The following is a 27523-nucleotide window of genomic DNA, read 5'->3' on the forward strand; positions in this document are numbered from 1 at the left end:
CTCCAATACAGCTGCTGTCTGTGTTGCCCAGTACCCATACAGCAGGACTTGTCTCTTCACTTTCTCTCAGCTCGACTTTCAAGCTAGATAGTAACAGCTGCCTCTGACCATCATTTTTGTTCATAATTGTGAGTTGGAATTTTTCCAGCTATCCAATTCTTTGAAAAAAGTTGTAGGGTTGGGGTTTTTTGTTTGTTTGCTTGCTTGCTTTGTTTTATTTGTTGAGAGAATGAGAATTTTCATAGCCTTTGAGGGATCTTTTGAACCATTTGATGTTTCAGCAGATGAAACTGTGGAGGCTGTCAAGCTGATGATAAAGGTATGTACTTTGTCCCTAAGCCACTAAGATGTATACTAATTTTAACTACACAGTGGCTTTAAACTGTACATGAGGTAGAGATACTATTAGGCACATTTTCAGCAAACAGGAAACTAAAACTATTTGAAAATATCATTATTTGCTTACACAACAGTTTGATAAGAAGATAGTAACTATGGAGATGTTAGACAGGAAGCAAACTGAGTCAGTAAATTCTCCGGAAAAAGAAAAAAAGTTTGACCTCTCTTTATGAAATGTGTGGGTTGCGCACTGGCCAGAGTATTACTGCAATTCTTCATAAAAGGACAAAAACAGGACATTAACTCTTAACTATATAAGAGCATGCCAGTTGTCAGATGGCACGTTTGGTGAGCAAGCAACTATAAAGATACAAAGGATTTTGGAGATGGAGAGAACTTTAAACAACTTCTGAGCTACAGTGTCATTTTGTATCCAGGGAAACTGAAGCTCAGAGAGGTTGACCATCTTACCTACGATTACAGAACCAGAATAAGAAATAATTTGGATTCAGTAGCTTTCTTATAAATTTTTAGAAATATTCCCTCTATGGGGCGCCCGGGTGGCTCAGTCATTAAGCGTCTGCCTTCAGCTCGGGTCATGGTCCCGGGGTCCTGGGATCGAGCCCCACATCGGGCTCTCTGCTTGGCGGGAAGCCTGCTTCTCCCTCTCCCACTCCCCCTGCTTGTGTTCCCTCTCTCGCTGTGTCTCTCTCTGTCAAATAAATAAAATATTTGAAAAAAAAAAAGAAAGAGATATTCCCTCTACAATTGGGAAACTAAGACAAATATTAGGTCTCAACCATCAGATGGTATTTAACTCGGAGATGATCATTCCCATTTGCTAAGGCTCATTTACTGAATCACAGTTACATGGTATTTGATAGATCACTGTGATTACTGAAATCTAGATCTTCTAACACAGAGGCTCTTAACCTTTCTATGTCATGAATCCCTTTGGCAGTATGGCGAAGCCTATGGACTCCTCAGAATGTCTTCAAATGCATACAATAAAATACATACAAAGAAAAGGAAACCAGCATATTGAAATACAATTTTCAAACATTAAAAAACAAATTTGTGATATAGTAACACGTGAGCTTCTTTATTAACACATTATCAAATTTTAGCAATGTATCTAATAACTGTTGTAATTTCAAAGTGGTGATCAGTATAATATTTTGAGATTTCTGCAACAACTATAATGTGATATGAAAATATCTGTGATTTCTTTTTTTTTTTTAAAGATTTTATTTATTTATTTGAGAGCGAGAATGAGAGAGAGCATGAGAGGGAAGAGGGTCAGAGGGAGAAGCAGACTCCCTGCCGAGCAGGGAGCCCGATGCGGGACTCGATCCAGGGACTCCAGGATCATGACCTGAGCCGAAGGCAGTCGCTTAACCAACTGAGCCACCCAGGCGCCCAAAAATATCTGTGATTTCTATTGGTGACAAAGTCATAGGTATAGCCAACTACTGCTTCTTTAGTTTATTGCCTACATACATAATTGAAAGAAAATCTCAGTTTCATTTAGAGTTACTAAAATATAGTTTTTTCCCATCTAAACTCTATCCATAAACTTTTGGAGAGGTGTATAGGCTCCAAGTTAAGAACCCTTGTCCCGTACTTCTTCATCTGTCCAAAACAATTTTATAATTCTCAGTGGAAAAAAAAATGTAAAAGAAAAGAGATTATATTACTGGTCTAGTAATGTCAAGATATACTGTTTTTATAATATGCTATTGATTTTTAAGGATTATTTCCACATTCCTCTCTCTGAAGATGAACAAGGCAGGTGGTATCTGGAGCTGATGTATGCTGGAGCAGCCCTAAAGGACAGCTGGAATCTTGCTGATGTTGGAATATCTTTTGGTTCAACTCTCAAATGCTTTGTTAAGGTATGATGATCAGAATAACAATTGTTCCAGATACCTACCTCATTTTGAATAAAGTTGTGGATAATTCAACAAAAGTCATTTCATAACAGGAAGAAGTTTTCTCTTCTTGGCTTCTCCTCTCTTCCATTTGTCTAAGTGGTCTTACGCATGATTTCTGCTGCACGGGGAAATAAGGTGTAGAGACTGGATGGAGTTCCCCTTGTTTACTCCTTATGTCCTTTCCCTCCTCTATCCCCCTCGTTGCTGCACCAGTCATCCCAGAACATCCCACAAACCAATATTGGAATGAGGGCAAGGGGTGGATCTGAAATATTGATGTAGAAGGAAAATTTGATCATTTCCTTGGATTCACAATGGATTAAGGGCAGGGGAGTGAGGAGAGGGAAGAAATTCTCAGTAACAATAAGAATGAAAAGGCAATTTCTGGGGCACCTGGGTGGCTCAGTTGGTTAAGTGACTGCCTTCGGCTCAGGTCATGATCTCAGGGTCCTGGGATCGAGCCCCGTATCGGGCTCCCTGCTCTGCAGGAAGCCTGCTTCTCTCTTTCCCCCTGCTTGTGTTCCCTCTCTTGCTGTCTCTCTCTCTGTCAAATAAATAAATAAAATCTTAAAAAAAAAAAAAGAAAAGGCAATTTCTACATCCAAATCCAGCCAAAGTAGCCATTCATGAATTAGGTGTACATACCTACGCCTGGAGATAGCCTTTTCCATTTATAGTGTACTTAATTAGTGGTATTTAAACGGGGGTCCATGGATGGGCTTTAAGAACTTTACAAAACCCTAAAATTATAAAATATGCAAAATTATGCGCCTAGAGATTTTCTGGGTGGAGGATCCTTAATTTCTTTTTTTTTTAAAGATTTTTATTTATTTATTTATTTAAGAGAGAGAATGAGAGAGAGAGAGCACATGAGAGGGGGGAGGGTCAGAGGGAGAAGCAGACTCCCCGCTGAGCAGGACTTGATCCTGGGACTCCAGGATCATGACCTGAGCCGAAGGCAGTCGCTTAACCAACTGAGCCACCCAGGCGCCCGGATCCTTAATTTCTGACAATTTTTTTCCTTTCTTTTTTTTTAAATTTCTGACAATTTCTTAAAGAGACAGGTGGCCTAAAGAGTTTAAGAGCTGATCTCTAGGGAAGAAATGTTATTCAATACTAGTTCTTTATCCTATATGAAAACATGAGCCACAAGGAACCAAGAAACTAAGTTCACATTCTCTGCTAAATGGAGCACTAATTTTCTCATATTTAGCATTAAAAATTTTTTATGATAGCCAAAGCTAACTTTTTTGGGTTTTTTTTACCATTTTAATTTATTTCAACCTTTATTAAAACCAAAATTTTTTTTGATGTAGTGTTCCATGATTCATTGTTTGCGTGTAACACCCAGTGCTCCCTTCAGTACGTGCCCTCTTTAATACCCATCACCAGGCTAACCCATCCCTCCACCCCCCTCCCCTCAAGAACCCTCAGTTTGTTTCTCAGAGTCCATAGTCTCTCATGGTTCGTCTCCCCCTCCGATTCCCCCCCTTCATTTTTCCCTTCCTACTATCTTTTTTTTTTTTTTTAACATATAATGTATTATTTGTTTCAGAGGTACAGGTCTGTGATTGAACAGTCTTACACAATTCACAGCACTCACCATAGCACATACCCTCTTTCATTGATTGACTAAGTGAGAAGTCTTTGTTTTAAAAAAATCTAAAATACTTACTACTAACTAGTAAAAACAGGGCACAGAAAAATTAGCATTGTGTGATCCCATTTAAGTAAACAAAAATAACATATTTGTACATGTGTTTGTAATGTTTTATGAGCATTTATTCATGTATTATTGTTATATTCTTGAAGAATGTTTAATTATCAAAAAGGTAAATAAAAACAACTCTGATTTCTTGTTTTCTCCTTCTGACACTAAGAAAATTATAGTATAATACTCTTTTAGGCAGACTAAATTCCATCTCATTTCTCTTTTTTTCATCTCATTTCTTAAATGTCTTTCCTTATATCTTTAAGTATATATACTATGTTTTTGGTGTATAGGATAAACCCTTTAAAATATCCTGGAATTTTCCAGCGCCAGTAATGATGTTCGAGACCTTGTTGCTTGCTTACTTGGAGAGAGTGGCATAAGTTTATTACTAATATTTGAGCTGCTGGAGGGATGGGATTGAGCCACAGCTATTCAGGGATGTAGATAATGTGTGTTAAGAGTATGAATAGGTTACTATTATTTAACTCAGCACTGGTTTTATTTTCCTTTATTAAAAAATTCTAACTTTTATTTATTTTTGACTAGGTAGTACATTCACATTGATCCAAAAGATATAAAAAGTATATACAGTAAAAAGTCTTCCTCCCACCTCTGGCCCCCAGTTTCCCTCCCCAGAGGCAACCTACTTCATAGATTTACTTATAAAAATATTTCATAGGGCGCCTCGGTGGCTCAGATGGTTAAGCGTCTGCCTTCAGCTCAGATCAGGTCCCGCATTGGGCTCCCTGCTCAGCGGGGAGCCTGCTTCTCCCTCCGCCTCTCTCTCTCTCTCTCTGTCTCTTATGAATAAATAAATAAAATCTTAAAAAAAATAAAAATAATTCATAAATTCTGCCAATAAAGCATCATCTATCACAGTGGTGCAAGTTGTCTTTGCACTGAACTCTAACCTTCCCCTGGAGTTAAACTCCTAATGGAAAAAAATAGAGTATAGAGGTAAAATGGGTTTACTCAAGAGACGCAGAATATAATTATGCATCCCAGGACTGGCCAACATACAGGGTTTAAATAAAAACTCTGAAGTTCCATGGAAATCTTACTGATCTTAATCTTCACCTTCTCCAGTAGAATCACATTTAGAAAATTTCATATGACTGGATTTGGGAAGAAAAACAGTATCTTGAATCTGAAGGAAGAGAATTACCTGCAAAGACCATAAATATTGGTTTTCACCCTGACTTAATTCCTGTTTAGATTAGATGATAAAAGAGGCCTATTTCAAAAGTCCACACTATTTACTGTGTATGGATAATCATAGCCCAAAGTGGGCTTACAACAACAAAAATACTTCATGAAAATATCCCACACCTCAGAGAATGCAGTCAGACCAGTTTTAAGCAGTCTAATCTATTTTAGGTAACAAAAGGTTACATTCTAAGTCATGTTGTTGCTTTATTGCATAATTAGATATATACAAATTTAAGTAGTACCTTTCCTTCTTAACTGTTACTTTGTGCAATTAATTCTACCTTCTGAAAATCTTGAAGAGCTCCTCTCTTCATTTATTTTGGTACAACTTAGACATATCAAGATGTAAACCAATGCTTTTGCAAAGTTTAAAAATTTGCCAAGTAAGCAATTTTCTTTTTTAAAAAAAATACAAGTAGAGGGGTGCCTGGGTGGTTCAGTCGGTTAAGCATCTGCCTTCAGCTCAGGTCGGTCCTGGGATCAAGCCCCGCATCAGGCTCCCTGCTCAGTGTAGAGTCTGCTTCTCTCTCTCCCCCATCCCCCCCACGCCCTGCTCATGCACATGTCCAAGCTCTCCCTCTCTCTCTCAAATAAATAAATAAAATCTTTAAAAATATATAAGTACACATTATATGATGCGAAATAAATCCAAAATATTTGGTTTCTTTATTGTCCTTATATTTTGTGTGAATTACAAGGTTTTGCTTGTGTGAAAAGAGGGAAAGACTTTAGATAAATTAAGAGGTGATCTCCTCCTAAATACATTTTTTTTTTTTAATATGACAGGGAGAGACACAGCGAGAGAGGGAACACAAGCAGGGGGAGTGGAGGAGGGAGAAGCAGGCTTCCTGCGGAGCAGGGAGCCTGATGCGGGGCTTGATCCCAGGACTCTGGGATCATGACCTAAGCCGAAGGCAGATGCTTAACCATCTGAGCCACCCAGGCGTCCCCCTAAATACATTTTTAAATAGTTAATATATATTCCAGTTTCCCTGTGTATTATACCTTCTCCTTTAATAGTAATGTAGACATATTTGGAAAAGTGAATGGGGGGGTGATATGAGAATAGTGGGGAAAGAACATTGCATTAATTTTTCCTTCTCAGGGGGAAAAAGTCCTATAGAAACCATAAGAAATATCTTCTATGGGATATACATCCAAGTTCTATTAACGCAAGAGTCAATCCTGCCCATTCATTGCTGCTGCAGGGCACTGTGTTCTATAAACCATGGCATGATGCAGTGGAAAATCCTAGGTTATTGCTGGGCATGCAGAAATACTATCCCATTTGCCCCCTTCCCTCTAACCAGTGTTACTGTGGAAACTATTGCTTGAGTTTTGTTCACTGTTGGCACCCAGTGCCTAAAATAGTACCTGGCATATAGTAGGCTCTCCATAAAAATTTTATGATGAATAAATAAATTGACAAAGGACTTGAGAGGTAAAGTTTGAAAATTAACAAGAAGGTATATGATTGTTATCAGAAACATCATAACAAGGTATTGAGATGCATTTCAGGGTTTGGATTCCCTCCCTAACCGTGGCATCTCTCCACCCTCTGTACCCTCAAGGCAAGGTGCTCCGGCATCCTTGCCCTTTTTCCTTTCCAGCATCAGGGTTCTTAATTGCAAACAGCAGCAGAAACAAAGCCTGGACAATTTAAGCAGAAAATAAACATATTGAAAGGCTACTGGATAGTTCACAGTCTTGACAGGAAGACTGGAGAATTGGGTTCAGAAAGTATGCAGCCAGAAACAATGTCTTCATCATGCCCAGAACTAGTCCAGGAAATCCACCCCCGCAGCCACCTCTGAGCCCTCAAAGCCAGCACTGGACACTGCCTCCAGCCCTGCCACCAGACCAGCAATGCATCATCAGATCTGTTACCGCCAGGGACAATGCCCTGTGTTTGCCGCTTCTCGGCCTTACTGGCTCCTAATTCAAAGTAGGGCTGGTGAGCAGGCCGGATTGGCAGCACTCTGGCCACATGTCCAGCCCTTGCTGCAAACGGGGCTAACAAGCAACTCTCTGACAGGTCGTGCCTTCTAAAGTGTGAGGTGGGGGGCACCTGGGTGGCTTAGCCAGTTAAATGTCTGACTCTTAATTTCAGCTCGGGTCATGATCTCAGGGTCGTGAGATCAAGCCCTGTATCAGGCTCTACACTAGGCATGGAGTCTGCTTGGGATTCTCTCTCTCCCTCTTCCTCTGCCCCTCTGCCACCTCTCTCTCATCTCTCCTTCTCTTAATAAATAAATAAATAAATAATAAAAATAAAATAAAGTGTGAGGTGGGCTCAGTCTCCCTAACACTCCTGCTGGGTTCCCTGCCTCCTTCTCTCACCATATTTCCACCAACCAAGCAAGGGCAGGGGTTAAAACTTAGTTCATCCTTTCTGGCATCCTTGGAATGTTGTTTTATGGTGAGAGATTGAGTTTATTGTGGTAGTATTTTTTTTTTTTAAGATTTATTTATTTACTTGAGAGAGAGACAGCAGAGTGAGAGAGAGAACCAGTGGGGTAGGGGGGTTGGGGAAGGGAGAGGGAAAAGTAGGCTCCCCACTGAGCATGGAGCCCAATGTGTGGCTTAATCCCAGGACCCTGGATTCATGACCTGAGCCAAAGGCAGATGCTTAACCAACTGAACCACCCAGGTGCCCCTGTGGTAGTACTGAGTAGATGTCTATCAGACAAGTTGGAGACTCTTAAACGAAATTAGGAGGTCTAAAATTGGGCGCCTGGGTGGCTCAGTTGGTTAAGCGACTGCCTTCGGCTCAGGTCATGATCCTGGAGTCCCTGGATCGAGTCCAGCATCGGGCTCCCTGCTCAGCAGGGAGTCTGCTTCTCCCTCTCCCGCTCCCGCCTCTTGTGCTCTCTCTCTCTCTCACTCTCTCTTTCAAATAAATAAAATCTTTAAAAAAAAAAAAAAAAAGAAGGTCTAAAATTGGTTCAAAATAATATACCTTTAGCTTTTGAAAGACACAGTTAATGCATAAACACCAAAGTACAGGAGACACATAATATGTGACTTTAGATTTTAAATATATTTTATACACACCCCCAAAAATGTATAAATATGTTTCTAAAAATGTATAATTTAGGGATGCCTGAGTAGCTCAGTCGGTTGGGCATCTGACTCTTGATTTCTGCTCAGGTCATGATATCAGGGTCGTGAGATCAAGCCCCAAATTGAGCTCTGCACTGGGCGTGGAGCCTGCTTGGGATTCTCTCTCTCCCTTTCCCACTGAGCCTCCTCCTACCACTCATGTGTGCTCTCTCGCTCTCTCTCTCTCTCAAAAAAAAAGAAAGGAAAAAAAGAAAAATGTATAATTTACAAATGAGGGATGCTTGGCTGGCTCAGTTGGAGATACATGGGACTCTTGATCCTGGGGTCCTTAGTTCGAGCCCCACGTGGGGTGTAGAGATTACTTAAATTAAAAAAAATTTTTTTAACATAAAAACAATGTATAATTTACAAATGAAAACATGTTTCTAAAAAAAAATGGCTATCTTGGGGTGCCTGGGTGGCTCAGTTGGTTGAGTATCGGCCTTCAGCTCAGGTCATGATCCCAGGGTCCTGGGATGGAGCCCTGCATCAGGCTCCCTGCTCAGCAGAAAGCCTACTTCTCTCTCTCTCCTTCTCCAGCGCCCCCTTGCTGTGTGCTCGCTCTTTCTATCAAATAAATAAATAAAATCTTTAAAAAATAATTTTAAAAATTTAAAAATGGCTATCTTTTCTAAAATAAGCCATAAAGAAGAGTATGTAAAGAAAGGTGCCTTAATTCAATGTCTTAGAATCCAAGTATAACCTCTCCAGGATGACTTTCATACAAAAGAAGGTTATGATGTCAAGATGTTTATGAAGACATCTCAACTTGAATTCATTCAATTTAACAAAAACAAATACTATTTCCTCTTTTCATCTACTCTGGAATAATTGGGGCAAGTTTCTGCTTTTTTAGTGCTGCAACTCCAGAACAGCAAAATATAAAAAAACAGAACTTGTGAAAACTGTACAGCCCTGTTCAAAACTTGCATTAACTTCTGTTTTCTTTCCATCTGTTTAACTTTTCTTATTTTATTTTTTTCACTTTTTTTAAAGATTTTATTTATTTTTTTGAGAGAGAGACATCACAAGCGGGGGGGGGGGGGGGGTTAGAGGGAGAAGCAGACTCCCCGCTAAGCAGGGAACCCAATGTGGGGCTCAATCCCAGGACCCTGGGATCATGACCTGAGCTGACGGCAGACACTTAACCAACTGAGCCACCCAGGCACACCTCCTATTTTATTGTTAATGCACATGTATGTATTTACAGTGAGTTTGCACATGGGTTTTTAAGACAAAAGTGGGATTCTTACCATGAAATAGACCTACGTATTTGTTTTTATTGAAAAGTAAGACACGGGGGTGCCTGGGTGGCTCAGTCACTAAGCGTCTGCCTTCGGCTCAGGTCATGATCCCAGGGTCCTGGGATCGAGCCCCACATCGGGCTCCCTGCTCAGTGGGAAGTCTGCTTCTCCGTCTCCCACTCCCCCTGCTTGTGTTCCCTCTCTTACTATATCTCTCTCTGTCAAATAAATAAATAAAATCTTTAAAAAAAAAAAAAAAAGAAAGAAAAGTAAGACATGAAAGGTACTAAAGGAGAAAAATATGCAGCCAAGAATACTTTATCCAGCTAGGCTGTCACTGAAAATAGAAGGAGAGATAAAAAGCTTCCAGGACAAACAGAAACTAAAAGAATTTGTGATCAAACCAGCCCTACAAGAAATACTGAAAGGGGTTCTCTAGCAAAGAGAGAGCCCAAAGGTAACACAGACCAGAAAGGAAGAGAGACAATATACAGTAACAGTTACCTTACAGGCAATACAATGGCACAAAATTAATATCTTTCAATAGTTAACCTGAATGTAAATGAGCTAAATGCCCCAATCAAAAGACACAGGGTATCAGATTGGATAAAAAAGCAAGACCCAGTGATATGCTGTCTGCAATTTTAGACCCAAAGACACCTCCAGATTTAAAGTGAGGTGGTGGAAAACCATTTATCATGCTAATGAACATCAAAAGAAAGGTAGGGTGGCAATCCTTATATCAGACAAATTAGATTTCAAACCAAAGAATGTAATAAGAGATGAGAAAGGACACTATATTATAATTAAAGGGTCTATCCAACAAGATCTAACAATTGTAAATATTTATGCCCCTAACATGGGAGCAGCCAATTATATAAGCCAATTAATAAAAAAAATCAAAGAAACACATCAACAATAATACAATAATAGTAGGGGACTTTAACACCCCCCCTCACTGCAATGGACAGATCATCTAAGCAAAAGATCAACAAGGAAATAAGAGCTTTGAATGACACACTGGACCAGATGGACTTCACAGATATATTCAGAACATCCCATTCCAAAGCAACAGAATACACTTTCTTCTATATTGTAGATGAAACATTCTCCAGAATAGATCACATTCTGGGTCACAAACCAGGTCTCAACCAGTACCAAAAGATTGGGATCATTCCCTGCATATTTTCAGACCACAATGCTTTGAAACTGGACCTCAATCACAAGAGGAAAGTTGGAAAGGACTCAAATACGTGGAGGCTAAAGAGCATCCTACTAAAGAACGAATGGGTCAACCAGGAAATTAAAGACGAATTTTAAAAAATTCATCAAAACCAATGAAAATGAAAACACAACTGTTCAAAATCTTTGGGATGCAGCAAAGGCAGTCCTAAGAGGGAAGTATATAGCAATACAAGCCTTTCTCAAGAAACAAGAAAGGTCTCAAATACACAACCTAACCCTACACCTAAAGGAGCTAGAAAAAGAACAGCAAATAAAGCCTAAACCCAGCAGGAGGAGAGAAATAATAAAGATTAGAGCAGAAATCAATGAAATAAAAACCCAAAGAACAGTAGAACAGATCAATGAAACTGGAAGCTGGTTCTTTGAAAGAATTAATAAGATTGATAAACCCCTGGCCAGACTTATCAAAAAGAAAAGAGAAAGGACCTAAATAAATAAAATCATGAATGAAAGAGGAAAGATCACAACCAACACTTAAGATATACAAAGACTTATAAGAACCTATTATGAGCATCTATATGCCAACAAACTAGACAATCTGGAAGATGGATGCATTCCTAGAGATGTATAAACTATAAAAACTGAACCAGGAAGAAATAGAAAACCTGAACAGGCCCATAACGAGCATGGAAATTGAAGAGGTAATCAAAAATCTCCCAAGAAACAAGAGCCCAGGACCAAATGGCTTCCCAGGGGAATTCTACCAAACATTTAAAAAAGAATTAATACCTATTCTTCTGAAACTATTCCAAAAAATAGAAATGGAAGGAAAAGTTCCAAACTCTTTTTATGAGGCCAGCATTATCTTGATCTCAAAACCAGACAATAACCCCCACCAAAACGGAGAATTACAGACCAATATACCTGATGAACATGGATGTAAAAATTCTCACCAAAATACTAGCCAATACGATCTAACAGTACATTAAAAGGATTATTCACCATGACCAAATGGGATTTATTCCTGAGCTGCAAGGGTGGTTCAACATCCACAAATCAATCAATGTGATACACTACATTAATAAAAGAAAAGACAAGAACCATATGATACTCTCAATAGATGCAGAAAAAGCATTTGACAAAGTACAGCATTCTTTCTTGATTAAAACTCTTCAGTGTAGGGATAGAGGGTACATACCTCAATATCATAAAAGCCATCTATGGAAAAACCCACAGTGAATATCATTCTCAATGGGGAAAAACTGAGAGCTTTTCCCCTAAGGTCAGGAACATGGCAGGGATGTCCGCTATCACAACTGTTGTTTAACATAGTACTAGAAGTCCTAGCCTCAGCAATCAGACAATAAAAAGAAATAAAAGGTATTAAAATTGACAAAGAAGAAGTCAAACTGTCACTCTTTGCAGATGATATGATACTTTATATGGAAAACCCAAAAGACCCCACCCCAAAACTGCTAAAACTCATACAGGAATTCAGTAAAGTGGCAGGATATAAAATCAGTGCACAGAAATAAGTTGCATTTCTATACACCAACAACAACACAGAAGAAAGAGAAATCAAGGAGTCAATCCCATTTACAATTGCACCCAAAACCATAAGATACCTAGGAATAAACCTAACCAAAGAGGCAAAGGATCTGTACTCAGAAAACTATAGAATACTCATGAAAGAAATTGAGGAAGACACAAAGAAATGGAAAAATGTTCCATGCTCATGGATTGGAAGAACAAATACTGTTAAAATGTTTATGCTACCTAGAGCAATCTACACATTCATTGCAACCCCTATCAAAATACCATCAACTTTTTTCCAAGAACTGGAACAAATAATCCTAAAATTTGTATGGAACCAGAAGAGACCCCAAATAGCCAGAGGAATGTTGAAAAAGAAAACCAAAGCTGGAGGCATCACAATTCCGGACGTCAAACTCTATTACAAAGCTGTAATCATCAAGACAGTATGGTACCAGCACAAAAACAGACACATAGATCAATGGAACAGAATAGAGAGCCCAGAAATGGACCTTCAACTCTATGGTCAACTCATCTTCAACAAAGCAGGAAAAAACATCCAATGGAAAAAAGACAGTCTCTTCAACAAATGGTGCTGGGAAAACTGGACAGCCACATGCAGAAAAATGAAACTGGACCATTTCCTTACACCATACACAAAAATAGACTCAAAATGGATGAAAGACCTAAATGTGAGACAGGAATCCATCAAAATCCTTGATGAGAACACAGGCAGCAACCTCTTCGACCTCGGCCACAGCAACTTCTTCCTAGACACATCGCCAAAGGCAAGGGAAACAAAGGCAAAAATGAACTATTGGGACTTCAACAAGATAAAAAGCTTTTGCACAGCAAAGGAAACAATCAACAAAACCAAAAGACAACCAACAGAATGGGAGAAGATATTGGCAAATGACATATCAAATAAAGGGCTAGTATCCAAAATTTATAAAGAATTTATCAAACTCAACACCCAAAGAACAAAGAATCCAATCAAGAAATGGGCAGAAGACATGAACAGACATTTCTGCAAAGAAGACATCCAAATGGTCAACAGACACGTGACAAAGTGCTCAACATCACTTGGCATCAGGAAAATACAAATCAAAACCATAATGAGATACCACCTCACACCAGTCAGAATGGCTAAAATTAACAAGTCAGGAAATGACAGATGTTGGCGAGGATGTAGAGAAAGGGGAACCCTCCTACATGGTTGGTGGGATTGCAAGCTGGTACAGCCACTCCGAAAAATCGTATGGAGGTTCCTCAAAAAGTTGAAAATAGAGCTACCCTATGATCCAGCAATTGCACTACTGGGTCTTTACCCCAAAGATACAAATATAGTGATCCAAAAGGGCACCTGCACCCCAATGTTTATAGCAGCCATGTCCACAATAGCCAAACTATGGAAGGAGCCCAGATGTCCATCAACAGATGAATGGATAAAGAAGATGTGGTATATATATACAATGGAATATGATGCAGCCATTAAAAAAAAACAAAATGAAATCTTGCCATTTGCAATGATGTGGATGGAACTAGAGATGAAATCAGTCAATCAGAGAAAGACAGTTATCATATGATCTCACTGATATGAGGAATTTAAGAAACAAGACAGAAGATCATAGGGAAAGGGAGGGAAAAATGAAACAAGACGAAATCAGAGAGGGAGACAAACTATACGAGACTCTTAATCTCAGGAAAGAAACTGAGGGTTGCTGGAGTAGAGGGGGATTGGGGGATGAGGTGGTGGGGTGATGGACATTGGGAAGGGTATGTGCTATGGTGAGCACTGTGTGTTGTGTAGGACTGATGAATCACAGACCTCTACCCCTGAAACAAATGATACATTATATGTTAATAATAAAAAAACCCTCATAAATAACTGTGCTCAAACAATACAATTCAGTCAGAAGCAAAAAAAAGAAAAGTAAGACATGTACCTCCTACCATGGTATCTTGGTTTCTTTGTAAAGGGGAAAATCTAATTTTACATATGTTCAACAATGATTTGTGATGGTATTGTTTATTTAATAACATCTGACTTCCTTGAGTGTAACTACCAATGTTCCTTATTTAGAATATTCGAGGAGGGGTATCATATAGAGAGATGCCTTTTCTTATGTACATAAGGTGAGTTGACAATTTGCTGTTAATCCACATCCATCTGCTCCCTCTCCAAATAACCAACATGAAGAAGTGTCTCCAACTGGTGTGCCTCATTAGAACATAAAATGAGTTTTCTCACAAAAATAAGATTTATGAAATGGTGGATAAATAGAGTTAAAATAGTAGAAAGAGAACTATTTTCAGATACATCATGAATTAAATGGGCCTGGGAAGTTCCTGGGGGCTAAAAAAAAAAAAAAGAAAGAAAGAAAGAACAAACTCTGTAGGTGCTAATTTTCTTGCAATTTAAGAACCTAGCTCCATTAGTAACTAACATATTTTCTTACTTGCACTTTTGATTTTCATCTAAACATTCCTATATATTTTGCAATTCTCCCTTATTACTTGTTTCAGAGTTTTATGTATACCTAGGTCATAGATGCTTATGTTTATTCTTATTCTGAGAAGCTCCTTTTTAACTTACTCTTCTAACATCATGTAGTTTCTAGTTCGCTATGAAGAGTGACTTGGGCCTTTGTTACTTTGTTTGCACATTACCCATTTAATTTTAAGTATGAATTAGTATCCGTACCAAGGGCTAACAAGAAATCAGAGTAACCATAAAAGAAATAAGGAAAAGCTTTTGCCTAAAATATAATTTGTCTCTCTTCCCCCCCATCTTTTTATTCAGTTTTCATAGGAATTTCTTCCTGCCTATAAATATCACATAGATTAGGTTGGACTTTAATGGAGCCATAGGAAAGCATAAGCAGGTTGAAAGGGAAAGGGTAAATCCTATGTCCTTTCAATTTTTATTGCATGGGTTTATGAGAAGCTGTTGAGAAAAACTGTCCTAAGCAGTTTGAACTCAGGAAGCAGAGGGTCGGAACCTGCTTTTGGTGATTTGAGTCACTGAAGTGGGCCCCAGATCAAAGCACTGCAGTCTAATCGTTCAGCAATAACATTCATTACTCTTTAAAGGCTCTTTCAAAGAGATCTGCGTGTTGATTATGTTACGGCAATGTGTGATCTGGGAGAGGGGAATGAAGTAATGTATTATAAGCCTGAAGCAGGGAGGGGCTCCTGGAGAATCTGGAGGCAAATTTTGTTTTGGTTTTTTTTTTTTTTTTAAGTTTTTCTTTCTTTCTTTTTTTTTTTTTTTAAGATTTTATTTATTTATTTGACAGAGAGAGATAGTGAGAGAGGGAACACAAGCAGGGGGAGTGGGAGAGGTAGAAGCAAGCTTCCCGCAGAGCAGGGAGCCCGATGCGGGGCTCGATCCCAGGACCTCGGGACCACGACCCGAGCCTAAGGCAGACGCTTAACAACTGAGCCACCCAGGCGCCCCTGGAGGCAAATTTTGATAGGAGAAGGGGAGGACTGAACAGGGCTGAACAAGAGAGCAATGACTGGCTGGAGCCCCCTTGACAAACCCATGCCCACTTGTCAGTTTGCTTAAAGCTCCTCTCCAAGACTCCCACGTTACAGTGGTTACAGTAGTTACAGTGGTTACAGTGACGGCACCCTGCACCCTCAAACCTGCCAAGCCGACAAGAGGCCACTGAAGACAAACATGATTGTCCTGAATCCAATAAAGAGGAAGTAAAGCCAGCTTCATTTTTTGGTTTGAAAACTGAAAATGTTAATAGTCTTCTCTCTGCCCCCTTCCCATTTTCCCAGTTTGCTGTGTTTTTAGTTTTGGTTTGGCTTGATTCTTCTGTTGTTAACAGGAGGATTAATATTTTTCCCAAACTTTCCATCTTAACTCGACTTGAGATACATCAGTTCCACTTGCTTTCCTACTTAGATTGCAAAAGAAAAAAAAAAAGGAAACTTTTTGTCACTTATATTTAGAACTTCCTTTTTTAAACAGTAAAAATACATGTTTTTTTAAAGTCAAACCATACAGGGCGCCTGGGTGGCTCAGTTGGTTAAGCGACTGCCTTCGGCTCAGGTCATGATCCTGGAGTCCCGGGATCGAGTCCCGCATCGGGCTCCCTGCTCGGCAGGGAGTCTGCTTCTCCCTCTGACCCTCCCCCCTCTCATGTGCTCTCTCTCATTCTCTCTCTCAAATAAATAAATAAAATCTTAAAAAAAAAAAAAAAGTCAAACCATACAGACAATGAAAAGCATAAAATGATAAGCAAAACATCCCCCCACCTTGAACTGCGTTCCACTCCCCAGAGATAAACTCTCAGAAAGGATTTTAAAAATTGACTGAAGATTTAGAAACCATAGTACTTCCAAATCAAGTACATGCTGGTAGAGTTGTTTCTCAACTAACACCTCCAGAAGTGCAGCTTGGATATAATTATCAACATTCCTCTTGTGTTTCTGGTCTGTAGACTAAGAATAAGGGTCGCAAAACCCTGCCAAGCCTCCTTCATTTTACTCAAAGCAGGAGATTTCCTCAATAGTCTCAGGACAGATGAACAGGAGTCAGACCAGAAGTCAGGGAACTTAACTGGCCTTCGCTTTCATCCTTAGCACCCATGTCATGGGAGTAAGAGGCACTCAGAGCCACCCTCCAAAATGTTTCTCCCTCGTTCCAACCCCCAGACAGTGTTTATTCCCGAGTTTCCTCCTTTTCTTTTCCCTTAGGAAGAAGACAAGCCAACTCTCTATGTGTTTAATGCTGTGACCCAAGAGACAATGCCAATGATGGAGAACATTTCCCTTCTTGGTAAAAAAGTGTCTGATCTGAGAACCCTGGTAGCTCTGAGATGTGGCTTCCCTGTGAGTGTTTTCTGCCTCAGGACCCCAGAGGGACTGGAGATGTATGACTGCAACACCCTGAGGGACTACCAAACAGACATCGGTACTGCCCGCGATATTCAATATTGGCTACTGCTCAGCACTATGGTTCTTTTTTTTTTTTTTTAAAGATTTTATTTATTTATTTGATAGAGAGACACATAGCGAGAGAGGGAACACAAGCAGGGGGAGTGGGAGAGGGAGAAGCAGGCTTCCCGCGGAGCAGAGAGCCCAATGCAGGGCTCAACCCCAGGACCCTGGGATCATGACCTGAGCCGAAGGCAGACACTTAACGACTGAGCCACCCAGGCACCCCGCACTACGGTTCTTTGTTACCAGATCAGCAACAAATGGAGGAGTTCTTTCCAAACTAAGACTTCTGTAACCTCACTGGGGATGTAAATTATCAACACCCCTCTCTGGTATCTAGGCCTGTAGACTAAAAAATAAGAAATGCCCCATGGACCTGCCATGTCTTGTTTTCTTTACTCAAAGCAGGATAACTTGTTAATATCCTCAGACTAGAAGAGCAAGACTCAGACCAGTTTATATTTTTCCCTTTCAAAATATATTTCAAGAATACATAGAAGCAAGTTCAAGTACACATTCTTTTTCTTCCTTTTAACACAGTGGTAGCATATGATACACAATGTCCTGAGCTTGCTTTATGTAATCTCATTTTAAAATACTGTCGGTTATATTAATATTTTAAATAGTGTGAAGCGGATACTGTGCAGTATCCCTGATGGATAGATTAGTGAGCTGGCATTCATCTCTGATGGACAGATTACAACCTTTCTTTAAATATTATACTTCCAGGTTGTGTCTGCTGTAGCCATACACCATTAAGACAAACTCAAAAGACTGTCAGATTGTTTTAACCCTATTGGAAAATGGTTCAAACCTTATAGAGATTCTTGCTTGAGGTGAATGAATCTTTGCCGACAATCAGCAGACCCTTATCTATGTGCTGTCACATTTGTTGCAATGGAATATGAGTTCTCCCAATTTATAGTAGGCTTTGTAAACATCCCTGAATTAAGCAGTTTTGCTTTTTACAACTGCTAAATTTGCATTTATTGTTACTTCTCCTGACTATTATATTTGCTTATTCTTTCATGGTATTTTTTTAATTGAGGCTCTCAAAACTTTGACATTATTTATCATCCCTGTTTTTTTGTTTTGTTTTGTTTTAAAGATTTTATTTATTTATTTGACAGAGAGAGACAGGAGAGAAGGAACACAAGCAGGGGGAGTGGGAAAGGGAGAAGCAGGCCTCCCGCGGAGCAGGGAGCCCAATGTGGGGCTTGATCCCAGGACCCTGGGATCATGACCTGAGCTGAAGGCAGACGCTTAACAACTGAGCCACCCAGGTGCCCTCATCCCTGTTTTTGATCAAAGGAAGTGATGTTCTAGGATTTGTCCCCAGAGTCCCTCACAGTAAAGCACATACTGCTTTAATGCTTGCCAGGGAATCAGACCTACCCAGAACATGGTGGGGGCTTATGTGAGTAAGGACACACAAGAGGGATTTATCCCCAAGCAATTTATGATCTAGTTATTTATTGAAACACAAAAGAATACATTAAAAAAATTAGGGTGACTGCACTTTAGGCCTATGCTGCTCAGATCATGATGTAACAGTTTAGAGCTAGAGCTAGAAGAGAATTTAGAAATGGCTTGGCCCAATCCCAAATTTTTACAGATTTAAAGAAAGCAAAAATGTTCCAGATAGTTAAGGGTATGTGAAGGACAATACACAGGCCTCCTAAAATGACCCTCTAGGAATGAGGGTTTTCAAATGTCAGGTCAGGGGCTCAAGCATGACCAGAGTAGACTGCTTTGGCCACCATAAGAACACAGGGCATAGGAGGAGAGGCAAGAAAAGAAGAGCCTCAAAGAGAAGGGAGGAAAAGTCTTTGGTTGGCTTCATATCTTCGCCTAAAGCATGCCTAGCATTCCTCAAGCAGCCAGCCCACCTTTTTTTTTTTTTTTTAAGATTTTACTTATTTATTCATTTGAGAGAGAGAGAGAGAGAGAGAGCAAGTGTGGGGAGGGATAGAGGTTCTATCCCAGAACCCTGAGATCATGACCCGAGCAGATGGCAGATGCTTAACTGATTGAGCCACCCAGGTGCCCCAACCCACCTTTTTTTAACTAGAGGGTAAAGAACTTCTTGATTAGCCTATCTTCCAGGTTCTCCCCTTCCCAGTCAATAAGTCATCCCTGATGCTTTCAGGAGTTGAATCTTGACGCCTTTCCAAAGGCAATGGAAAATCAGAAGGTCTTTGAGAAGCAGTCAAGTTCATATTAAAAATGAAGGACTTATGTAGCTCAATTAGTCACTGGACATATTAGCTCATATAAAAACACAGATCTGCCTCTGCACTCTGAGCATTCATAATAAAGTGGTAGAAATAAGACATGCACATATACTTAGTTATAGTAGTAAGTCAGCTCAATGTAGGCTGAAGGGCTTAAGGAAGGTATTCTGGAGAGTGCTGGGCGTGAGCACACAAAGATGCGGGAAATATGGAAATCTGAAAGGGAAGACACTGCAGGCTTCTAGGCCAGGAGAAAAACACAAACTACAGGTTCATGAACATGGGCTTACTCCAGGGAAGACAAATAGCAGCAGACTTCTGAAAAGTGGAGGAGCCTCACTGAGACCAATCGGAAACACAACTGGGGTCAGATGGAGAAGGGTCTTAAGGCTGAGGCAACAGAGCACAGGATTCATATGCTCACAACCAGAGCCATGTACATTCTGGAACAGAAGTGTTTTAACAGAAGTTTAATCTGGTAGCAAGCAGCATGAAATACAGAAAGGAGTGAGGGGGAGAAGCAAGGTGATATGCCAACAGGCACTTTTGAGAATCCCAGTATTAACTAATTCCACTAGCAATGGAAGAGAGAGACAAATCTGAGAAACCCAGAAAGTAGAGACAGGATGTCAGGCTGAATCACATTTAAGAAGAGGGAGGCACCAAGGCTCTGACACTAGGACCGTGGTGGTGAAATTGGGAAAAGGAGCTTATGCTTTGGGTACTAAACTTTAGATATAAAGAAATGCTGAGAGTATATATTTTTTTCCCCTAAAAGTTACCCTGCTAATTAGTGGCAAAGCTGTAAGTCCAACTGACATCTTCCGATTCTCCTCCATGACAAACGTGGAGTGAGGGCTTAGTGATGGGTCTGGTTAGCAGATATTGCTGTAGGCACCCCACCATGGAGTCAGGGAAGTAAGCCCTGTTAGAGGTGCTTTCCTTAGAGAGTATATACAGAGAGGAACATGTCAGGGGCCAAGGGCCAGTAGTCAGGACATGGTGAAGTCAGGGCAAATAGACAGAATAGGAGTCAGAAACCTAGACATGCAAAGCTGTCAGAGGTGGGACGAAAAGTGGGACTTTGCATTGTCCCAGATGACAGAAACGGCTTTTAGGGGGCTGGTAAAAGGTCAAAGACAATGTCGGAGAAAAACCTTTTGATTTGGCCTAAAGGTCATTGGTGAACCCAGATAGAGCAGTTTTAATAAAGTAGATGGAGACAGAAGGATTGCAGGGATTAAGAAGATATGCAATAAGAGGATAAAGGGATTTTTTGGTGATAGAATATTTAATGATTAAGTTATCAAGAACTTATCAAAGCTAAACATTCCCTAATATATGTGATTTTGGGACCTGAAGCTTAGTGGCGTATCATATAGGTCCAACACACACACACACACATGCACACCTTTTCTCGTACCACTGTATATGGGACAAATATTCATTTTAGCCTCATTTCTAGTTCTTAAATCTCTATCCTGACTTTCGCTTTCCTCTTGCTTATCTACCTACATGCTTGTCTGCTAATTACTCTGTCTATATTTTCTATATGCTTAAAAACTGACATTAATCCCTTCTGGAATAAGGTGTGCATAATGAGTGAATGAATGAATGCCTTTCCTTTACAGAATGCTGTCATTGGTATATGCCAATGGTAAATGCCTCACGGCATGTATTCATGGCCAGAATGAGCAATCACATCTGAGAGACTATTCCAGGAGCAGAGTCCTGGCAGTTCAGACCCTGAAATCTCAGCTGGCTCCAAGGCCCCTCTACCAACCTTTAGACCCCTTTGAGATCTACCATGTTATTTTAATTCCTTTTACAAGTGAGAAAACAGGCTCAGAGAAGTGACCTGCTCAAGGTCATATTGCCAAGAAATGGTAATCACACACTCAGGATTGGGTTCTTTCCAACAATTTATACTGCCAACCCAGAATGCTTTTATCGATATCTACTTTTATTGGTACTCTTTAAGTTCTGATCAATGTTTTGTTTCCCATTAGGGGAAACTCATACCAGAGAAATGATTTCCCTATTCAGGAAGAAAAAATCTCAAATCAGATAGGCAGATATTGACCTCAAAGTAAGTAACCCCCCACCAGGGATACAAGGACCACATGCGTAGAGGTTGGAGACAATTCCCTAGAATGGGTGTTGTTGCTCATACCCGCTTTCCTGCATGGCTTGGCACGGTGATGGGTTTGCAAGTAGAAAGTGAGCAGATCCAGGTTTTGTAGATATATACAATCTTTAAAAAAAAATCCAAAATTAAGAATAGAGAATTTAAAAACTCATGTAGTGAAAGGCCCTAAAGTTTAAGTCTCATTAGTTTTACTTCCCTTTCAGTTTTAGATTTTAGTTGTATTTTCTGCAGCAATGTAGCATTTTCCAAGTAAATTTCTATTTTCCAACAGAATTCCTAAGCTTACAAAGGAATTTAACATGTGACAAAAGAGGCATTACAAACCAATTGGGATGGAAGGATTATCCAATAAATGGTGCTGGTTAACTTGTTTAGAAGTTCTCTGGATAAGGCACCTGGGTTGCTCAGTCAGTTAAGCACCTGCCTTTGGCTCAGGTCATGATCCCAGGGTCCTGGGATCAAGTCCCCCATCAGGCTCCTTGCTCATTGGGGAGCCTTCTTCTCCCTCTGCCCCTTCCCCCGCTTGTGCTCATTCTCTTTCTCCCTCTCTCTCACAAAAATAAATAAAATCTTTAAAAATAAAAAAAAAAGAAAAGAAGTTCTCTGGATATTCAAAAGTTGAGCATTAAGAGAAAAACCAGCCATTGTTACCTTTGTTCTTTGAGAAATTAGGACTGCTTCATTGCAAGGAACTGAAATTGATAATTACAAAACCTGTAACAATTGCTCCCAGATAGGGAATTAAAGCAGAATAAAATACAGAGCTCGAGGGAGGTGTCCTCCTGCTGATGTGGATTTAAATCATATAGGCTTCTCTGGTGTTTTCAAAATCAGGGCTCATCAACAGTGGACAGGTTGAGCTCGGAAGAGCTGAGATCCTGAGACTAGACAACCACTTAGGGAAGGGCAGATGGGCCAGGAAGAGGGAAGTTAGTCTCAAGTAAGTCCTGCCGGTGGGAGCCCTGGGATAGGCAGGCAGATCACTCTGCAACTAGATGCAGGAAGGCAGAAGTTGACCTCAGGGAGACCTAGCAGGGACCTGGTGGGTGAATGAACCATAGCAGAGCATCAAGGTAGCGAATGAATAAATAAAGGAATGACACAAGAGGTGAAAAACTAGACAAGCTGGTTGTTGACATCAGAGGCTCTGACAACATGTAACAGAAATCTAACCCCAGAGATTGGGGTTCAGAGTAGGAACTTCAGTTCTAGGCTCAGAGACAGATGGACCTCAGTTCTAAAACCCAAAAGGTAGGGTAGGATATAGGCACTCATGTTCTGGGGCACAAGGCGGGAGCTTGGTCAGGAGGAACAGGGCAAGTTATTAGAACTGAGACAATAGCCACACAGGATGAACAGGAACACCAATTTCCCACCTGAGCCTGGAATCTTAACATATTCCCTCTTACTGGAATTAAGATCATTCTCTGGGCCTAAAGCTTGGCTGGTTCTTCAAAATGGAGGCTGTGTGGCCTCAGCTGTGGAGGACCAAGGAGGCTGGGGTACAGTGCCAAGCAAGCTTTTTAATACTCATCTGTGGGTAATTTTTATAGTAAACTACAAACACAGCAAATCATTTAAGTCAGGAGATGAAATAAATGCAATTTGAACAGTGTTTAAAGTCCCTTGTTTTCAATGTTACCCATAGGAATCAAACCTTTAAATAAGAAAATTAAGTACAGCAAGAAGCTTTAGAGAAACGAAATCTATGGTGTCAAGGATGATAAATACCAGTAAGTATTTATTATGAACCTATTATGTGTCTGAGTCTGAGGATATGTATGGATAAGCAAAGTCATGAATATGCCCCCAGGTCCTACTGCCAATGTCATCAGACTGATTCAAAGGCAGCCAGCAAATCTACAGATTGTCCAATGACATCAGTCAATTAAATTCTCGCTCAGAGGCAAAGATAACTTAGAGGACAGGAATGTAGGCACAAGAGCCAGATTGCCTAGGTACAACTCCTGATTCCAGTACTTACTGGGTATGTAAAACCCAGGCAAGTTACTTAATCTCATAGTGCCTCAGTTTCCTCAACTGTCAAATGGAGAGAATAATACAAACCACACTTAGGATTGTCGTAAATTTTAAATTAGCTTATTCATGTAAAGTACTTAGAATAATGTTGAGCATATAATAAGCATTCAGCGAATATTAGCTATTCATACTCAATATATATATATTTTTTTTAAGATTCTATTTATTTTTTAGAGAGCGAGCGAGAGAGAAACAGCATGAGAGGGGAGAGGGTCAGAGGGAGAAGCAGGCTCCCCGCTGAGCCGGGAGCCCAATGTGGGACTCGATCCCAGGACCCTGGGATCATGACCTGAGCCGAAGGCAGACGCTTAACCATCTGAGCCACCCAGGCGCCCCATACCCAATATATTATTATTATTAATTATCATTAGTCTTGTGAATTCAAACTGGGAAATATAGAGAGACAAAACTGGTTACCAGTATGGGCAGAAAATGCATGGTGCCATGAAGAAAGGTTGGGTCGTGGCCAAAGCGATGTTGCATGCAGACCTCAGTTACGGTAGGACAGAACCTGTAAGGGAGCCACAGGGCAGCCTGTCAGCAGAGAAAGGGAGAAGACACAGAGATATAGAGGGCTTGAGAGACAGAGAGATCCTGGAGCCCATGGGAGAGAAGGGGAGTGGCCCATCTTGAGAGGTCCCTTTGTTCCTAATGTACAACAGATCTGGCCATTGTCTCAGTATAATAAATCCCATTTTCTTGAGGGCCTCCTTGCAACCCAAAAGCATAACTAGAACAGAGCCCCCAGACTGGATGAGACATGATGCTTGGGCTCAAAGAGTTCTCCATTAGTGTTTACAAACTAGCAATTCCAAAGCAGAAAGGTACTGTCCTTTTTTTTTTAAAGATTTTTATTTATTTGACACAGAGAGAGAGAGAGAGAGAGCACAAGCAGGGGGAGCGGCAGGCAGATGGCGTAGGAGAAGCAGGCTCCCCATGGGGCCAGGATCCCAATGCCGGGCTCAATCCCAGGACCCTGGGATCATGACTTGAGCCTAAGGCAGACGCTTAACCAGCTGAGCCACCTAGGCACCCCTAGAAATGTATTTTCAATGATAAAGAGTTTCAACATACATTATGGTAGCCAGTTGAGTGATCCTTCTAACTACTTGCAGAGGTGAGACAATGACATATTTAAGAAGAGCTTCCCGGAGGAGGTGATACCAGTTTATGCTGCATCATAAACTACTGGTAGGAGGGTGTGGGGAAGAATCACAAGAATTCAGACACCAAAAGAGCAGCAAAAGAAGAAGCTCCAAGGCCAGAAATAGACTGGTGTGCACACAGAAGTGCAGGACAGCCTCCTGGGCTGCTAAGGGTGAAGAGGGCAGTACGTGTCCAAAATGGATTTGGGGACTAGGGTAGAATTTCATTCAACAAATATTTACTGATATCTACCATGAGCCAGGCACCATTGAGGAAAGTGGACATAACAGTGTGAGCAAGGGGGCACCTGGGTGGCTCAGTCGGTTGGGTGTCTGCCTTCGGCTCGGGTCATGATCCCAGGGTCCTGGGATCGAGTCCTGCATCGGGCTCTCTGCTGCACGGGAAGCCTGCTTCTCCCTCTCCCACTCCCCCTGCTTGTGTTTCCTCTCTCACTGTCTCTCTCTCTGTCAAATAAATAAATCTTAACAAAACAAAACAAAACAAAACAGTGTGAGCAAGAATAGCAAGATATCCTACCCTCTTGAAGCTTGCAGCTCAGTGGGAAACGTAAGCATCATTAAGGAAACAGGAAAACAGTGAATTTTAAATAGAAATAAGAACTCTAAAGTAAAAAAAAAAAAACAGGATATAGTAACAGAGAGTTATGTGGTAATGTGGTGGGGGGAGGCTGTTTTAGATGGTCACCCAGAGGAGGAGATGACATTTGAGCAGAGACCAGAATAAAGATGTGGGGAGGCTGGTGGGAGCTTCCAGAAGTAGATTTATGTGAAAGATCATGGAGGCCTGAAATAGGGTGGAGCTAGTAAGACGGAGGAAAGGAAATGGTTCTTAAACTTTCATGAGATAAACTTTACAGGCCTTAGCTATTGTACAGATGTAGGGCATGAGAATGGGAAGGACGAGGACCAACTCCTAAATATCTAGCTGAGGTAATAAGGAAGATAGTGGTGCTACCACCTGAGATGAAGGATGACGAGTTGTCTTTCAGAACAATGGGGTCATAGTGCAATCCCTTAGATGGTGATGTCCCAGCAGGGGGAATCTGGAGCTGGAGCAGAAGCCTGGTGTGGAGGTTTGGACTTGGGAATGAATGCCACGTGGGTGGTCAGTGAAGCCAGTAGGGTCCCTGAGATTGCCTGTTAGTCAGCCAACAAGTATTTAATGAGCACGCACCAAGTGCCAGGTTGTGTGGCAAGTCTTGAAGGAGCTTTCTTTTTAGTGGGGACATGAAAAAAAAGTCTCCAAACAAGAAAAATGATTTCAAATACTGATGATAGGAGCTATGAAGAAGTTAAAATTAGGTCATAGGATAAAAAATAATGCAGTTGGGGAAGGCAGTGGGGGCCAAGAGGGTCCTCTATGAGGACATGATGCTTGAATTGAAAACTGAATAAGGACACTGTCCTGTGAAAATCTGGAATAACACTCTTTGAAGCAAAAGAAATTATATCCTTAGGTCTTGAGATGGAGTGGACTTGGCGTATCTGAAGGCCAGGCGAAAGGTCAAAGTGGCTGGAACGGAGGGAGTGAGGCAGGCTGGAGGGAGATGAGAGATGAGGGAAGGCCAGATAGGAAGGAGATTGGGTTTTATCCTGAGGGAATGTGTAAAGAGAAGAGAAGGCTGAAGAAAGAAGACTCCTGAAAAACACCACCCAGAAGAAGAAAGGGAATGTGGTGCCACAGAGAGTAGACCAGGAGAGGGTAAGTGACAAATTCTCCAGCAGCAATGAACATATTACTTTTGTGTAATTACACAGAATGGCTATTCTGCGATGGATAAAATGAAAGGATCAGGGGTACCTGGGTGGCTCGGTCAGTTAAGCATCTGCCTTCCGCTCAGGTCATGATCCCGGGGTCCTGGGATTAAGCCCTACATTGGGCTCCCTGCTCCCTGGGGAGTCTGCTTCTCCCTCTGCCTCTGCCTGCTGCTCCCCACTGCTGTGCTCTCTCTCTCTCTGTCAAATAAATAAACAAAATCTTCAAAAACAAAAAAACATGGAAGGATCATTCAACTCCACCCACAGCCTGCTTGTGAGCTAAAGGCCCCAAAAGCCCATTAGTCCTGCCACAGTTTCTTTAGTTTCCTCTTCCAATATAATGGTTTTAGTTTACATGGTGATGTATATATCAGCATGGAATCAATGTCCACAGGACTGTTTTAAGATAACTGTAGAAAACATTTCAGCATTATATGCAATCACCGTGCAGATGAGAAAATGGAAGTGCACAGAAGCTAAATGGCTTTTCAAGTCAATGCAGGCCTAAGCTGAAAATAGCATCCCTGTCTACTTATTCCAAGGTTACTTTTCAGTTTGCATCTAGCTTATGCCTCTGCTTGGAAAAAAGCTATCCTTAGAAGTTTTATGGATTGCCAAACCACAGTGATGGACTGGAACCATTAACGGCCTCTCTTGATCCACAGGCACGACACTTCGTTTGGACGTCTGGGATGGATGGAAGGAATTTTTGATGGGTTGTCTTCTGGGACAAAAACTTAAAGTCCAACGCTATTTATCGACTGAAGGACCAGTACTCAAGTACGGAGATAAAGCAAATGCTAAATTAAGTACTTTTTACTAAACTTCTATAGGACGTTGAGTCTGCAATTCACTCTATAGCTGGGTTGCTGCACCATGCAAGTGCCACTGAGCATGTCTCAACCAGACATTATTATTGAGATATTTGCTGAGATAAGATGTCAGGATTGTCACCAGGGC

General features: G+C 40.8%; 1 protein-coding gene across 1 annotated transcript in view; it reads left to right on the forward strand.

Annotated features, from left to right (window-relative positions):
* Positions 1 to 229: 229 nt before the first annotated feature.
* The window catches only part of ANKUB1 (ankyrin repeat and ubiquitin domain containing 1), a 32774-nt gene continuing 5480 nt past the window's right edge, over positions 230 to 27523 (forward strand). Inside the window, exons 1-4 of the mRNA XM_021685978.1 lie at positions 230 to 319; positions 2091 to 2234; positions 16974 to 17190; positions 27229 to 27343. Coding sequence (XP_021541653.1) covers positions 230 to 319; positions 2091 to 2234; positions 16974 to 17190; positions 27229 to 27343 — 566 coding nt within the window. The remainder of the gene's footprint in view (positions 320 to 2090; positions 2235 to 16973; positions 17191 to 27228; positions 27344 to 27523) is intronic.

This window comes from Neomonachus schauinslandi, chromosome 1, assembly GCF_002201575.2.
Source record: "Neomonachus schauinslandi chromosome 1, ASM220157v2, whole genome shotgun sequence".
NCBI lineage: Eukaryota > Metazoa > Chordata > Mammalia > Carnivora > Phocidae > Neomonachus > Neomonachus schauinslandi.